This window comes from Eubalaena glacialis, chromosome 18, assembly GCF_028564815.1.
Source record: "Eubalaena glacialis isolate mEubGla1 chromosome 18, mEubGla1.1.hap2.+ XY, whole genome shotgun sequence".
Classification (NCBI taxonomy): domain Eukaryota; kingdom Metazoa; phylum Chordata; class Mammalia; order Artiodactyla; family Balaenidae; genus Eubalaena; species Eubalaena glacialis.
Genome location: NC_083733.1, coordinates 36,637,587 through 36,654,140, shown reverse-complemented (window position 1 = coordinate 36,654,140; position 16,554 = coordinate 36,637,587). Strand labels below are relative to the sequence as shown.

General features: G+C 37.4%; 1 protein-coding gene across 4 annotated transcripts in view; it reads left to right on the top strand.

Annotated features, from left to right (window-relative positions):
• Positions 1 to 16,554, top strand: part of PHKB (phosphorylase kinase regulatory subunit beta) — a 220,649-nt gene that overhangs the window by 63,588 nt on the left and 140,507 nt on the right. For all 4 annotated transcript variants that reach the window (XM_061174410.1, XM_061174411.1, XM_061174412.1 and 1 more), the window contains one exon: positions 8,019 to 8,134. In XM_061174410.1, coding sequence (XP_061030393.1) covers positions 8,019 to 8,134 — 116 coding nt within the window. The remainder of the gene's footprint in view (positions 1 to 8,018; positions 8,135 to 16,554) is intronic.

Here is a 16,554-nt window from a genome sequence, read left to right as displayed (position 1 = left end):
ACCTTTGGGGTCCGCGCTGATAGCCGCGGCTCGCGCCCGTCTCTGGAGTTCGTTTAAGCGGCGCTCTGAATCCCCTCTCCTTGCGCGCCGCAAAACAAAGAGGCAAGAAAAAGTCTCTTGCCTCTTCGGCAGCTGCAGACTTTTTCTCGGGCTCCCTTCCGGCTAGCTGTGGTGCGCTAGCCCCTTCAGGCTGTGTTCACGCCACCAACCCCAGTCCTCTCCCTGCGATCCGACCGAAGCCCGAGCCTCAGCTCCCAGCCCCGGCCCGCCCCGGCGGGTGAGCAGACAAGCCTCTCGGGCTGGTGAGTGCTGCTCGGCGCCGAGCCTCTGTGCGGGAATCTCTCCGTTTTTCCCTCTGCGCCCCTGTTGCTGTGGGATCCGTGCTGATAGCCGCGGCTCGCGCCCGTCTCTGGAGCTCGTTTAGGCGGCGCTCTGAATCCCCTCTCCTTGAGCGCCGCGTAACAAAGAGGCAAGAAAAAGTCTCTTGCCTCTTCGGCGGCTGCAGACTTTTTCTCGGGCTCCCTCCCGGCTAGCTGTGGTGCGCTAGCCCCTTCAGGCTGTGTTCACGCCACCAACCCCAGTACTCTCCCTGCGATCCGACCGAAGCCCGACCCTCAGCTCCCAGCCCCGGCCCGCCCCGGTGGGTGAGCAGACAAGCCTCTCGGGCTAGTGAGTGCTGGTCGGCACCGATCCTCTGTGCGGGAATCTTTCCGCTTTGCCCTCCGCACCCCTGTGGCTGCGCTCTCCTCCGTGGCTCTGAAGCTTCCCCCCTCTGCCACCCGCAGTCTCTGCCCATGAAGGGGCTTCCTAGTGTGTGGAAACCTTTCCTCCTTCACAGCTCCCTCCCACTGGTGCAGGTCCCGTCCCTATTCTTTTGTCTCTGTTATTTCTTTTTTCTTTTGCCCTACCCAAGTACGTGGGGATTTTCTTGCCTTTTGGGAGGTCTGACGTCTTCTGCCAGCGTTCAGTGGGTGTTCTGTAGGAGCAGTTCCACGTGTAGATGTATTTCTACTGTATCTGTGGGGAGGAAGGTGATCTCCGCGTCTTACTCTTCTGCCATCTTGCCCCTCCCTCTCCCCACAGAACCTTTTTGACAACAAAAATGGTGTGAAAAATAGCAGACCTTGGTGTCAGAATGATATGGGGGATAAAGAAGACACAGTAGCCACAGATGTGTTTCTAGACCTAGAGCATAGAAAACCAGTGGTCTTACGGTGAAAAACAGAATTGAGAAGTACTTACAAATGGTGGAAGAATTTAGAACATGGTGTTTAATGGAAAATCCAAATGGATATATTTCATAATTGGGTATAAAACAAAGGTATGGGTTATAAGTTTTCAAGGGCTAGAATACCAGAATCACAGAATTGTAAATATGCATTGCAAACATAGAATGTTAATTAATTTTTTTTAGTCAGATTGTTTTCTTTTGTTGAGTTTTAAGTGTTCTTTGTATATTTTGGATAACAGTGCTTTATCAGGTGTGTCTTTTGTAAACATTTTCTCCCAATCTGTGGCTTGTTTTCTCAATCTCTTGACATTATTTTTCACAGAGCACAAGTTTTTAATTGTATTGAAGTCCAGATTATTAATTATTTCTTTCCTAAATTGTTTCCTTGACGTTTTATCTAAAAAGGCATCTCTATACCCAATGTCATCTAGATATTGTCCTGTGTTGTCTTCTAGGAGTTATAGTTTTGCTTTTACATTTAGGTCAATGATCCATTTTGAGTTAACTTTTGTAAAGGATATAAGTTCTCTCTCTATATTCATTTTTTTGTTTTAATGAGGATGTCCATTTGTTCCAGCACCATTTGTTGAAGAGACTGTCTTTTCTCCATTGTATTACCTTTGCTGCTTTGTTAAAGATCAGTTGACTATACTTACGGGGTTCTATTTCTGGGCTCTCTTTTCTGTTCCTTTGATCTGTTTGTTTATTTTTTTGCCAATGCCACACTGTGTTGAATACCGTAGCTTTATAGTAAATCTTGAAATTGGGTAGTGTGATATCTCCAACTTAGTTCTTCTTCAAAATTGGGTTGACTATTCTGGGTCTATTGCCGCTCTGTAAAATCTTTAGAATCAGTTTGTTAATATCTATAAAATAACTTGCTGGTACTTTGGTTGGGATTGTATCGAATATATAGATCAATTTGGGAAGAATTGATAGCTTGACAATATTGAGTCTTCCTATTCACGAACATGAAATACCTCTCCATTTATTTAGTCCTTCTTTGATGACATTAATCAGTTTTGTAGTTTTCCTCATATAGATCTTATATATATTTCCTTAGATTTATACCTGTTTCATTTTTGGGGGTGTTAATTTTAGATTCTACTTGCTCATTGTTGATATATAGGAATGTAATTGACTTTTATATATTAAACTTTTATCCTGCAGCTTGTTATATTTGGTTATTAGTTCCAGGGTTTTTTTGTTGATTGTTTTGGACTTTCTGCATAGATGATCATGTCATCTGCCACCAAAGACAGTTTCATGTTTTCCTTCCCAATCTGAATACCTTTTATTTCCTTTCCTTGCCCTATTAAATTAGCAAGGACTTCCAGTATGATCTTGAAAAGGAGTGGCAAGAAGGAACATGCTTGCCTTGTACCTGATCTTACTGAGGAAGCATTGAGTTTCTCACCATTAAATATGATTTTAGTTGTATATATTTTGTAGATAGTCCATTTCAAGTTGAGAAAGTTCCCCTCTATTCCTAGTTTACCAAGAGTTTTTGATCGTGAATCAGTATTGGATTTTGTCAAATACTTTTCTTCATCTGTTGAAATGATCATGTGATTTTTCTTTTTTAGTCTTTTGTTGTGATGTATTACAGTAATAGATTTTCTAATGTTGAATCAGCTTGGCATGTCTGAGATAAATTCTACTTGGTGTGGTATAATTCTTTTTTATACTTTTTTGGATTCAATTTTCAAATATATATATATTTTTATAAATTTATTTATTTTTATTTATTTATTTTTGGCTGCGTTGGGTCTTCGTTGCTGCGTGCGGGCTTTCTCTAGTTGTGGCGAGTGGGGGCTACTCTTCGTTTTGGTGCACAGGCGTCTTCTTGCGGTGGCTTCTCTTGTTGTGGAGCCTGGGCTCTAGGTACACGGGCTTCAGTAGTTAAGGCACACGGGCTCAGTAGTTGTGGCTCACGGGCTCTAGGGCGCAGGCTCAGTAGTTTTGGCGCATGGGCTTAGTTGCTCTGCATCATGTGGGATCTTCCCGGACTAGGGCTTGAACCCATGTCCCCTGCATTGGCAGGTGGATTCTCAACCACTCCGCCACCAGGGAAGCACAATTTGCAAATATTTTGTTGAGGATTTTTGCATCTATGTTCATGAGGGATATTGGTCTGTAGTTTTCTTATAATGTCTCTGTCTGGTTTGGGTGTTAAGGTATTGTTGGCCTCACAGAATGAGTTAGGAAGTATTCCCTCTGCTTTTATCCTTTGAAGGAGATTGTAGAGAATTGATAAAATTTCTTCCTTAAATGTTTGGTAGAATTCACCAGTGAACCCATCTAGAACTGATGCTTTCTGTTTTGGAAGATCATAATTATTGATTGAATTTCTTTAATAGATACAGGTCTATTTAGATTATCTGTTTCTTTTTTTTGTTGGTTTTGTTGTATTGTGGCTCTCAAGGAATTGGTCTATTTCATCTGGGTTATCAAATTTATGGACATAGAGTTACTGTTTGTATTCCTTTATTTTACTCTTAATTGCCACGGGAAATGTAGTGATGTCCCCTCTTTTGTTTATGTTAATAGTAATTTGTGTCCTCTCTCTTTTTTTCCTTAGTTAGCATAGCTAGAAGCTTATTTATTTTATTTTCAAAGAACCAGCTTTTGGTTTCATTGTTTTTGTCTCTTAAATTCCTGTTTTCAATTTCATTGGTTTCTGTTCTAATTCTTATTATTTCTTTACTTATTCTTACTTTGGATTTAATTTGCTCTTTTTCTAGTTTTCTAAAGTAGAAACTTAGAATATTGATTTTAGATCTCTTCTTTCTTAATATATGCATTCAGTGCTATAAATTTCCCTCTCACACTGCTTTCACTGCATCCCTAAAATTTTGAAAAGCTGTTTCATTTCATTTTTTTTTTTTTTTTGACCCATATAGTATTAGTATTATGTTGTTCAATCTTCATGTTTGGGGATTTTCCAGTTGTCTTTCTGTTATTGATTTCTAGTTTAATCATTTGTGGACTGAGAGCAGACATTGTATGATTTATATCTTTTTACATTTGTTAAGGTGTGGTTTTGACCCAGAATGTGGTCTGTATTTGTGAGTGTTCCATGTAAGCTTGAGAAGAACATATATTCTGCTGTTCTGCAGTGAAATAGTCTGTGAATGTCCTTTATATCCAGTTGATTCATGATGTCATTGAGTTCAACTATATCCTTACTGATTTTCTGCCTGCTGGATCTGTTTCTTATAGAGAGGTGTTGAAGTCTTAAACTCTGATAGAGAATTCATCTGTTTCTCTTTCCAATTCTATTGCTTTTTTTCCTCACAATTTGATGTTGTTAGGCATATACATGTTAAAGATTGTTATGTCTTCTTAGAGAATCAACTCCTTTATTATTATATAATTCCCTTCTTTATCCCTAATAACTTTCCTTCCTTTGAAGTCTGCTCTGTTTGAAATTAAATAGCTATTTCAGCTTTCTCGTCTGGTGATTAGTGTTAGCATAGTATATTTTTCACCATTTATTTATTTGAAATCTATATGTGTCTTTATAGTGAAAGTGGGTTTGTTATAGACAACATATAGTTAGGTCATGGTTTTTGGTCCACTCTAACAATCTCTGTCTTTTAATAGGTGCATTTGGAACATTGACATTCAGAGTGATTATTGATATAGTTGGATTACTATCTGCTATATTGGTTACTGTTTTCTATTTGTTGCTCTTATTGTTTGTCTATTTTTGTCTTCCACTCTTTTTTTCCCTTTGCTCTAATTGAGTTTTTTATATGATTCTGTTTTCTCTCCTTTTTTAGCATATCATTTACATTTCATTTTTTTCCTACTTTTTTTACTTGTTGCCCTGGAGTTTGCAATATACTTTTACAACAAATAAGTCCACTTTCAAATAACACTATACTACTTCACACATAGTGTTGAGTACTTTATAATAACAAAATAATCCTATTCCTCTTATCCCTTGTATCTTTGCTGTCATTTATTTTATTTATATATAAGCATACATAAACATATACACACGTAAGATATAGTCATAAACATAATCAGTTATCAATACATTGTTGCTATTATTTTGCTATGATTAGGCAGTATTTATTTATTTCTTTATTGGGTGAAGTAGAAAAGAATAGCTTTATTGCTTTGCCAGGCAAAGGGGGCCACAGCAGGCTAATGCCCTCAAAACTGTGTGTACTTACCTGGAGGAGGTAGTGAGGAGTTTTAGAGGAATGGTTCAAAGAGGGCGTGATCAGCTCATGGACCTAGGCAGTCTTTTAGTTAGCCTTCTATAATCCTACAATTAGGTCCCAGTCTGTTAGTTAGCCTGTGCATCTGGACTATGAACTTCATAAGTGTTTTCAGTTTTTTTCTCTCCCCTTAGGTAGGGCAGGATGGCTCTGGTAGGCTGGAATTGAAAATTTCTGTTCCCCATGTGGAAGGTTAGAGCTGGTTGGAATTGGGTATTTCCCTTCCCGAGTCAGTTAGGCTCTGAAAATAGCCCAGCAGGTCTGGCTTTGATTAACTAGTTTCCCCTAAGGGGAGACCCTCTTAAGAAAAACAGAATGTTTCAATGTATTTCAAAATGGTTACTTTTCCCCTCTCCTTGCTGGAAGCCACAGGGGATTTTCCTAGGATATTTTCTGTGGGAGCCTGGCTGAGCTCTTGGAGGTAAATCTCACAGTATTGTGGGGACCCCGTTATGACTGTGTCACCCTGGAGTTTTTAACTTTCAAGAGTTTTTAAGTGAGCCTCTAACAATTTGTCAGTTACAGTTCAGGTTTTACTACCCCATCACTGATACCCTAGGTGGTTTCTGCTCATGAGTCTATGCTCTAGGGAGCCATAACTGTTTCCACCTGTGGATATCTCCAGTCTTGGGACAGCAGTTTGCTCTGTGTCCTCCCCTCTCTCATGGATCCAAGAAGAGTTAAAAAGCTTTTTATTTGTTAGGATGAAGTGGAATGGCAATTTCTGAACTCCTTTTTTTGCGGAACTGGAATGTAAGTGGTATTTTAGTTTTACTTATGGGGCTTATTAGCCAAAAATGCCTTCTTGGCCAACTATTACACCATTCATGCAGCCTGAGCAGACTGCCTCACTTGGGCTCAGCCCTGGTCCTAAAGTCCTCCTGAGAGGGGGAAGAAGCAGGTATATGGACTATATACTTAAGAAGTTTGTCATAAGAGGAAGAAGGATTTAGATGGTTTCAAATCTTTTAACTTGGAGACCTGACAAGTATAAAGTATTTCCTGTAAGTTTTATAGAATCTAATTAACTCTAAAGACCATGGAAAAGCTGAAGACATCAGGTTTTATGAAATTACACCAGGATTTTTATATAGGCAGGTTTTCCTTAGGGAAATAGGTAAGGTAACAAATTGGGAAAGCTGGGAAGACCCTCCCCAATATTTGAAGTAAAAAAAAGTTTACTGGAGGTGTGTACTGCTCCACTCTTTGGTGGAGAAGTGACAGGATAGGTTTGTGTTTTATGAAAACCTAGAATGCTCTGTTATATTTCTGTGAGGCCCCAACACCCTAATTGCTTTTTCCTTCACTGAAATGCGTGCGCTGTTCTTGGCTCTGAAGGCAGATATCTCTATGTTGGGATTGAGAATGAAAAGGTCAGGGATTCAGCTGCCTCAGCCATTCATCATTTGTGAGAGAACGTATGTAGACTGTTTCCTGGTCAACTCTTGATCAATGTATTTTTTAACTCTGGGCTTAGAGACTTGCTAGAGACCCTAGAGAGCAAGGAAGAATCATTTTAAGAGTCTGTGTTTTCCTCTGCTCTGATTTCTCAACCAATTCTTCCCTACTGCTTTCTCTTTTTCTATAATTTCTCAAAGTTTCTAGTCTACTGGTGGAACTTTACCTTGGTTTTTAGTGTTATTATGTGTCATTCTTAAGAATATGTACATTAAATTAATTAGGTGTGTAGGGTGGAGGTCGGGGAATAAGTATTGCCACTTTAGAGGGATAGCGAGACGAAGGGTAGACAAGATGCACATATTCAGTATGCAGTATTGAACCAAACATGATGACTAAATTAAAAACCCTGTAATTAGGACCGGTAGCCCACATAAGATATTGTTTTTATTAAAATGAATAAACTTTTATTAAGTAAGAACTGACCGTAATCTTTGCTTTCCATAGTTACTATTGAAAGTATAAATTTAATCAAATGTTTGAAATCTTTACATGAAAGCTGTGATTCCTGGCCTATTGGTTGGGCCCATCTCCAACTGTAAGCTTTGAGTGTATAAAAATGGGTACCTATAGCTATAGAAAAGGCAGGAGGAAGATCAGATTCCATGAGTAATAAACTCAAGACTCTAGGTTGACCTAACATGAGACTGACTCATTTTAGAACTGAAAAATACCTTTTTATCTCCAAAGTGTTAGACTTCTTTAACATTTGACATTTTAGATTCCAAATATTATTATCTAGTATAAAACAGTGCTTTATATTTTTCTTAATTCTTAAGATGCACAGCCCTCATGAACCATAATGTTGATAGATACATCATTGAAGAATTATAGTTGGAACATTGACAGGATTTAAATTTTATTTCTGTACTGTTTATATTAGGTTCTCACTTTAGGCTTTATATTAGAAAAACCGTATATAAGAGCGTATTCATAGTAATGTAATAATCACAAAAATTTCAGCATGTTGAAAAAGTGTTGGTAGGCAAATACATTTTGAATTTCAAATCCAAATTTTCAAATATCTGATTGTTCTTATCAATATCTAAAGGTCCTGTTATTTCACGTGTCCTTATGTTTCATCTCTTTTCTTTTAGGTCTCTTTTATTCAGAACCTTGTATTTTGTGTGGAAAGAGTTTACCGTGTGCCTGACTTTGGTGTCTGGGAAAGAGGAAGCAAATATAATAATGGCAGCACAGAGCTGCATTCGAGGTAATTTGCTGATTTCTGAGTGTTTGTTTGTTTGTTTGTTTTAATTTAAATGTGTGGAGCATGAATAAAAATCAAAGAACTAGATTGGAACTCTGGTCTCTATGTAATTTTCATCTCCTTTTTTTCTATATGTGATTCAGATAAAATTCACTTAAAATTAAAGGAAGAGCCTGCTCTCAGTGCCCATCAACAGATGCAGGAAAAGAGCAGGGTGTCTTTCCCAGCTTCCCAAGGTGTCAATCCATGCATATCAGTATCCAGTCCAAGGCTTGGCCTTTCTGCTCAACCAAGTCATTTTCTTTTTCCTCTTTGATATGACACTGAAAGATCAAGTACATTAAAATTGCCATACAGCAATTGTATATGCATTGCATGTAAAATTCCCTTTCGTGTTATAGAGCTGATTTTTATCATAACAAGAGATACTCATACCCTTTATATTTTGTTTAACTAAAAAATGTAGCTCAATTAGTCCTATCCATTTTGCAGTAAAAGATTGAAGAACCTAAAGGTTATCAGCTATAGGTCAGTTTAGTCTCTTTATTGAGACTTGAAGAAACAGTTTAGGAAACACTGGTTAAGAGGAATCTGCAGCTCTGTACTTTTTTGGATAGAAGGACTAATTACACACAAAAAATTAAGCTGATATAAGATATTTAGTAAACTAAAAACTGGCTCCAGATCACTAGCTGTATAAGGTCTCTGTGCCTCAGTTTCCTGATTTATAAAATGGAGATAGTAATGTACTCTACTTTATAAAGTTGTTGTAATGATTGAGTTAGTATATATAAAGCATTTGAACACCTGGCATAAGTAAACACTGAAATGTAAGTATACTCACATATTTAAGAATATTTTAATAACAAAGATGGAAACAAAAAGGATTTTTCATTTAACTCCAGACAGCTAACATACAAACTTTTCTATAAGTTTTATGATTCATATGAGGCATTTTTATAGTACAGAGTAGAATAATAGCAATATGTAAGGAAGACAGTAAAGGAGAGAAATAGTTTGTGGTACAGTTCAATTCAGACATTAGACAAATTCTGGCAAATACTAAAAATAGGAAGATGACATTATATTTCAGCTATAAGTTCTCAACATTCCAGATTATCAGTCAAATTCAAGACAGAAAGTTTATATGATTGGAAAAGGTGATTTTTTTAAATTTACCTTTTCAGTATTTATGATTTATCAGGCCCCTTTTCTGCTTTTTAATAAATATTTAATATATGCCAGTGTGGTCCCACTGACATTATTTTCAGTATAAAATATTTGGAGTAGGGTTTTTCCTATTTATAAAAATTGTAGTAAACTCAGAAAGAACCTTGGGTAAAAGTTACCATTAACCCTAGAAAGTGAGGGTATTGAGAGGTCCCTAGTGAAAAAAACAGAGGCTCCAACATGTTTTCCTGTAACCGAGGTGCCATCTTTAAATTGAATCAGCAAGGATTTTGTTTCAAGGCTTAGAAGATCATTAAGTGATGTTCTTTGCTACCTTTTCCATGCAAAATTAATCTTAATTGTAGCAGGCCCGTTTTATTCAAATAGATGGGAAATTAAGTTTGCCATTTAGCTTTGGATGATGGGTTTTATACATTTAGCATTCATCTTCTAATTTTCCATGGTAGAACACTTAAAAGAACTTCAAACCTTTTTTTTCCCCAAATGCTTCTTAGCTCAGATATCCACAAGCCAATTTTAGATATGTCACCTCTGCTGCCAAAATGGTCTGTTTTGAAACTACAGGAGACCTGAGTCCTATGGCACTCATGGATGCAGTGATGGCAGCAGTGGTGGGAGACCAATATCTTTCTTTTTTTTTTTTTTAATTTTTTTTAACATCTTTATTGGAGTATAATTGCTTTACATTGTTGTGTTAGTTGCTGCTGTATAACAAAGTGAATCAGCTATACATATACATATATCCCCATATCCCCTCCCTCTTGCATCTGCCTCCCACCCTCCCTATCCCACCCCTCTAGGTGGTCACAAAGCACCGAGCTGATCTCCCTGTGCTATGCAGCTGCTTCCCACTAGCTGTTTTACATTTGGTAGTGTATATATGTCAGTGCGACTCTCTGACTTCGTCCCAGCTTACCCTTCCCCCTCCCCGTGTCCTCAAGTCCATTCTCTATGTCTGCATCTTTATTCTTGTCCTGCCCCTAGGTTCATCAGAACCATTTTTTTTTTTTTATGATCCCATGGTTGAACAACCTTTCCTTTGAATATGATTTGCTGCTTAAATTTTAGGTTTCTAACTAAAAAAAGATAGCTTAATTAAAAAAAACCTCTTGATTAAGAATTCTCATTTTCTTTGTTCAGTAACTTTTCCCTCTAGTCTTTTTTTTTTTTTAGATTCCATATATATGTGCTAGCATACGGTATTTGTTTTTCTCTTTCTGACTTACTTCACTCTGTATGACAGACTCTAGGACCATCCACCTCACTACAAATAACTCAATTTCGTTTCTTTTTATGGCTGAGTAATATTCCATTGTATATACGTGCCACATCTTCTTTCTCCATTCATCTGTCGATGGACACTTAGGTTGCTTCCATGTCCTGGCTATTGTAAATAGAGCTGCAATGACCATTGTGGTACATGACTCTTTTTGAATTATGGTTTTCTCAGGGTATATGCCCAGTAGTGGGATTGCTGGGTCATAGGGTAGTTCTGTTCTTAGTTTTTTAAGGAACCTCCATACTGTTCTCCATACTGGCTGTATCAATTTACATTCCCACCAACACTGCAAGAGGGTTCCCTTTTCTCCACACCCTCTCCAGCATTTATTGTTTGTAGATTTTTTGATGATGGCCATTCTGACTGATGTGAGGTGATACCTCATTGTAGTTTTCATTTGCATTTCTCTAATGATTAGTGATGTTGAGCATCCTTTCCTATGTTTGTTGGCAATCTGTTCTGTGCTTATGCCCAGGGAGTAGAATGTAGAGCCACTACCAGTAAGGGATTAAGTCACACCTCTTAGTCTGTTGTTGTAAGACATCCCAGAACTATCTGTGCCTAGTTGGATCTGATCCAAGGATTGCTTAAGACAATATCCTTGTTATATCCTTAAGCTGTTCTCATAATTTTAGAAAGCCTGAAATAAAACATAGTAATTCTTGCTGTAAGTACTCATACTGCCCTTTGCCCTCTAACTTTCTTTGCCATTCTCCATCTCTGCCATGCACTCCTCCTTAGCAGGAATCAGAGAGAACACAATCTGACTATCGCCTTGATGCTCACTAAGGCCTTGTGCTCACTGGCTTGGTAAATGTCCCTTTTTCTTTTGCCACAGTGTGCACATCCCTTCTAAACTGCATGTTGATCAAAGAAGATTACTGCCGCCGTGCCCCCAAAACACATACACATAGTATTCCTTTTTTTTTTAGTAAATTTATTTATTTTATTTATTTATTTTTGGCTGTTTTGGGTCTTTGTTGCTGTGCGTGGGCTTTCTCTAGTTATAGCGAGCGGGGGCTACTCTTTGTTGTGGTGTGCGGGCTTCTCACTGCAGTGGCTTCTCTTGTTGTGGAGCACGGACTCTAGGTGCGCGGGCTTTAGAGTGCAGGCTCCGTAGTTGTGGCGCACGCCCTTAGTTGCTTTGCGATGTGTGGGATCTTCCCGGACCAGGTATCAAACCCGTGTCCCCTGTGTTGGCAGGTGGATTCTTAACCACTGTGCCACCAGGGAAGTCCCTACACATAGTATTCTGAGGATAGAGGCTCTCTCTTCAACATCCATGCTCAGTGGTCCTCTAATAATTGCAATCTGTAGCACTGTACAGTTACAGAATAATTTTTATTTAGGCCAAGCAGGAAACATTACTACCTTTTATACAGGAGGAAGCTAAAGTTTAGAAGGTTTTATAATTTCCTCCCCTCCACTCCTTAAATGATACAAATCAAAAGGGAGTAGAGCTAGAACTGAATTCCAGGTGGTTGGCCTCCAAATCCAATGTTATTTTTACTGTATCACGTTGTAACTTAAAGTCTGAAAAAGTTTTCCTAAGGTTTGAAAGAACAGCAGGGTGTACAATCTTGGGGATATGTTGCTAAGTTTCAAGGATATCTTTGCTTAGCAATCAGTAAAGCTTGATTCAGCATAATGCTTTTGTCAGTCCCTTCCTGATTCTACTCTTTTCAGCCCCAGGTTTGCTGGTATCTCTTTTAGTCCAAATTCTTGAATTATTTAGCATTTCTTAGATAAACTTCAGAATTTTTTTCTAAAAAGTGATCTCATTACATTTAACCAACACCATTCTTGCAGCAGCCTCACCCTTTTCAGGGATTTGGTAAAAGAGTCCATTGCTCTAAGTTCAGTATAACTCTAAATGTTTCCTAAGTAACCATTTGCTGCTCTCCCGATTTTTCTGTTGACTTAACTTTCCTCAAGCAACATGCTCCTTTTAGTTTCTCCTAGGGTGTCTGGAACTATTTCAAATAATTCTCCTTTTTTCTTCTGTTTATTCTCTAAGTCTTTTAATAAATTCCCTTACATTTAAAAATCTTATATTATTTGATTTAATTGCATTTTCCTTCATATGTTCTTTTGGTACCTATTTATTATAACACTAATTCTTAATCCCCAGAGTTACATATCCAGGTAGTCCTCTTAGCTGCTCCAAGTTTAATTCAAGTTTTTAATTTTAATATTTTCCGTTCCTCATTTATGTAAGGATATTTCTACTCCTTGGGGCTATCTTTCAACCCTTTAAACCAAAACTCTGTTTTGGAGAAGAGATGAGTCTTCTATAAAATGTGAATTGAATCCCAAACCTAACTTTGAATTTTTTGGCTATTGGGAAACAAAAAGGAAAGCTGTAATAACTTAGTAGTAATTTAGTAATATATGCCCAAATGGAAAGATTATTGTAGTTATATATCCAAATGGAAAGATTATTGGTTTTTTTGTGTGTGTGGTTTTTTTTTTCTGTTTTACGGTTTTATGTTCTGTTCTCTAGGCTTTTCCAATAAAGAAAGCTATCACTAAAATATCAGATAAGTAACCACATAGCTCTACTTTACTCAGTTTAAGATGCTTTTACTGATCATTTTATTTCATACAGTGCTTGTTATTTAAAGTAACTACTTAGTCTCCTTAAGTCATTTTTCATGTTCCAGTCATTGAGCTATGATACAAGCAGCTATCCATCCATTCTGCTTCATTTTATGTATTTTTTCTGTACTAAGCAATTCATGGACACCCATTAAAACTATAGTACTGTAAAGTCCTTTTTCTTTCAGAAAGTATGATTGGATAGCTTAGGGAGTTAAAGCATAATTTTAATGAATAGGAGATTGTAAATTTAGTTTCCATGCTTGCCAGTTAATTTTTTGGATTCCATGGTGGGTTTTAAATCACCTAGTCCAAATCCATCATCTTTTCTAGGAAAGCTTTCATTTATGCAATAAATAACTTTATTACAAACTATCTCCCAGGTAAACTTCACTTTATTTTAGTTCCCGTAAGTAAGTGTTGAGGTAACGCCTTGGAAGAATCAAATTGGTGAATGTTCTGTTGGTAACAGTCACCTAATATTAATATGTGCATTAACTAATCATGGAATAATTTTCTGATAATGTCTTGTGCCAGTAAAATACTTTTAATTCTTACAACATACGTATTATATTTGCCAATAAATGTAAGATCACAATAGGAGTGTGCTTCTGTTTCTAAATAGCTTGCTGTTGCCAGAGTTTTAAATAACCAGTAAATAATAAATTAACATATTTGTGAATTTCAATTAAGTCCAATTGTTCAAGCAATTGCATTGGGAAAGAAAATTAAAATGGTAAGACTTTGACCTTTTCTCTAGTCCAGGTACAGTGTTTCTTTCTTTTGTAATGCTTTATTTAGAAGACAGTTTCCAAATTCATCCCTTAGCTGTCTTTTTGCATCATTTTTAAACATAGAACCTTGGACTGGCTATATTATGTATCTCCTCCAGTACAGAATTTTTTGTGTATTTGCCTTTTGAATAAGTTATTTTCTCTCACTTCTCAAAATACTGTGAATAGTCTTAATAACACATACACCTCACACTGTAAGTGGAAGTTTTCTGTTATTACTAGGTTAAATGCCTGTAAGCGTTGGTGCACTGGGGGCTAATGGAGACTCCTAGGGCATTGGGGACACATCCTTAAGCAAAAAAACCAGTCGGCAGTGAATGTTTTTGCGTGCATTGTCAGAACATATGACTCCTACGGGCTCTTCTAACTATTAGGTTCTGAGAATTTAGAATTCTTATGCAGGTACTATTTGGTTTCCATTTGAAGTATGCAAGGATAGGTATGATTGTGCTGGGTGCATGTGCAGTTAGGAAGCTGCCTTAGGTTCTTAACTGGTTACCTATTATTTCAAGTAAACAACCCCAAACTTAGAAGCATAAAACAACAACAATCTTTTATTATTGTTAACTCTCATGGTTCAGAGGGTTGACTAGCCTAAGCTAGGGTGCTTAGGGTCTCATGTGTTTGCCATCAGTTGTGGCTGGGGCTAGAGTCAACTTTGAAGGCTTCCTCACTCAGGTATCAGAGTGTTGACTGGGATTTTGGCAGGAGCTGTCTGCCAGAAGACCTGTATGAAGTTTTTCCATATAGTTTCCTCACAGCATGGTGGCTAGGTTCCAAGGTTCAGTGTCTCAGAACCCACAGGCCAGGTGGGAGCTGTATTTCTTTTTATGACCTAGCCTCGGAAATCATGCAGCATAACTTTCACTACATCCTCTTTGTTAAGAGTCAGTAAGACCAGGCCATGTTCTAGTGAGGGGAATTAGGCTCCACCTTGTGATGGGAGAAGTGTCAAAGATTTTGAAGACGTGTTTTGTTTTTTTTTTAAACATCTTTATTGGAGTATAATTGCTTTACGATGTCGTGTTAGTTTCTGCTGTATAACAAAGTGAATCAGCTATACGTATACATATATATATCCCCATATCCCCTCCCTCCCACCCTCCCTATCCCACCCCTCTAGGTGGTCACAAAGCACCGAGCTGATCTCCCTGTGCTATGCAACAGCTTTCCACTAGCTATCCATTTTACATTTGGTAGTGTATATATGTCAATGCTAATCTCTCACTTCGTCCCATCTTACCCTTCCCCCTCCCTGTGTCCTCAATGCAGACGTGTGTTAAACCACCACATATTCTTCATTTGGACTTTATTCCTCCTTGTCATTTCTCTAAAGTGACTTTGGCTATGTAAAGAGACTGTGACCCTTGTCTTAAGTATACTAGCAGTACCACGTGAATTGTTACGGAATTTGTTTAACCTGTGGAAGCATCAGGTACTTCTTCAGGCAGTGAAATGCTAGACAGCAGATTTGAGGCAGTAAGGCAGTATCTTAATCCCAGATTATTGGCTCAGTTGTTCTTGAGAACCAGGGTAAAATGATCTGCATAGATTCTAGTAGGGAAGAGAGTTTTCACCAAAGAGAAAGTAAGGATGCATTTGAAAGCCACTTACACTTCATCTCTCAGGGCTTAGTTTCCTCATTTTAAAAGTAGAGGGGATAAACAAAAGAAATGCAAGACTTGTACATCAAAAACTATAAAATATTGTTGAAAAAAATTAAAGAAGACATACAAGAATGGAAAGATATCCTGTGTTCAATGTACTCTTTATCAAAAATCTGTCTTTTTTGTAGAAATTGACAAAACTGATCCTAAAATTTATATGGAAATGCAAGGGACCCAGAATAGCCAAAACAACCTTGAAGAACAAAGTTGGAGGAGTCACACTTTACAACTTCAAAATTTACTACAATAATGAGCTTACTGTAGTTACAGTAATCAACTACAATACTTAAAAAGTGTGGTACTGGTATAACAACAGATATAGAGATCAGTGCAGTAGAATTAATGATCTAGAAATAAACCCATCTATGGTCAGTTGATTTTGACAAAGGTACAAAGATAATTGATAGAGAAAGAGTAGTCTTTTCAACAAATGGTGCTGGGACAACGGGATAGCCATATGTAAAGGAATGAATTTGGATCCCTACTTCATATCATGTACAAAAATTAACTGGAAATGGATCAATGACCAGTAGTAAGAGCTAAAAGTATAAGACTCTTAGAAGAAAACGTAGTTGTAGATTATTGTGACCTTGGGTTAGACAAGGTCACACCTTAGCTATGACACCTAAAGCACAAGTAACCAAAAAATTAAAAAAAATTTTTTTTTTTATATTTTTTTGTGTGAACAAAAGTTTTCATTTATCTGGGATAAATGCCCAGTAGTTCATTTGGTGGGTAGTTGCATGTTTAGATTTTTAAAAAACTGCAAGCCTGTTTTTTAGAGTTCCTATATTGCTTTACATTCCTACCAGCACTGTATGAGTAATGTAATTTCTCTGCATCTTTGCCAGCATTTGGTGTTATCACTATTTTTTGTTTTAGTTACTCTGATTG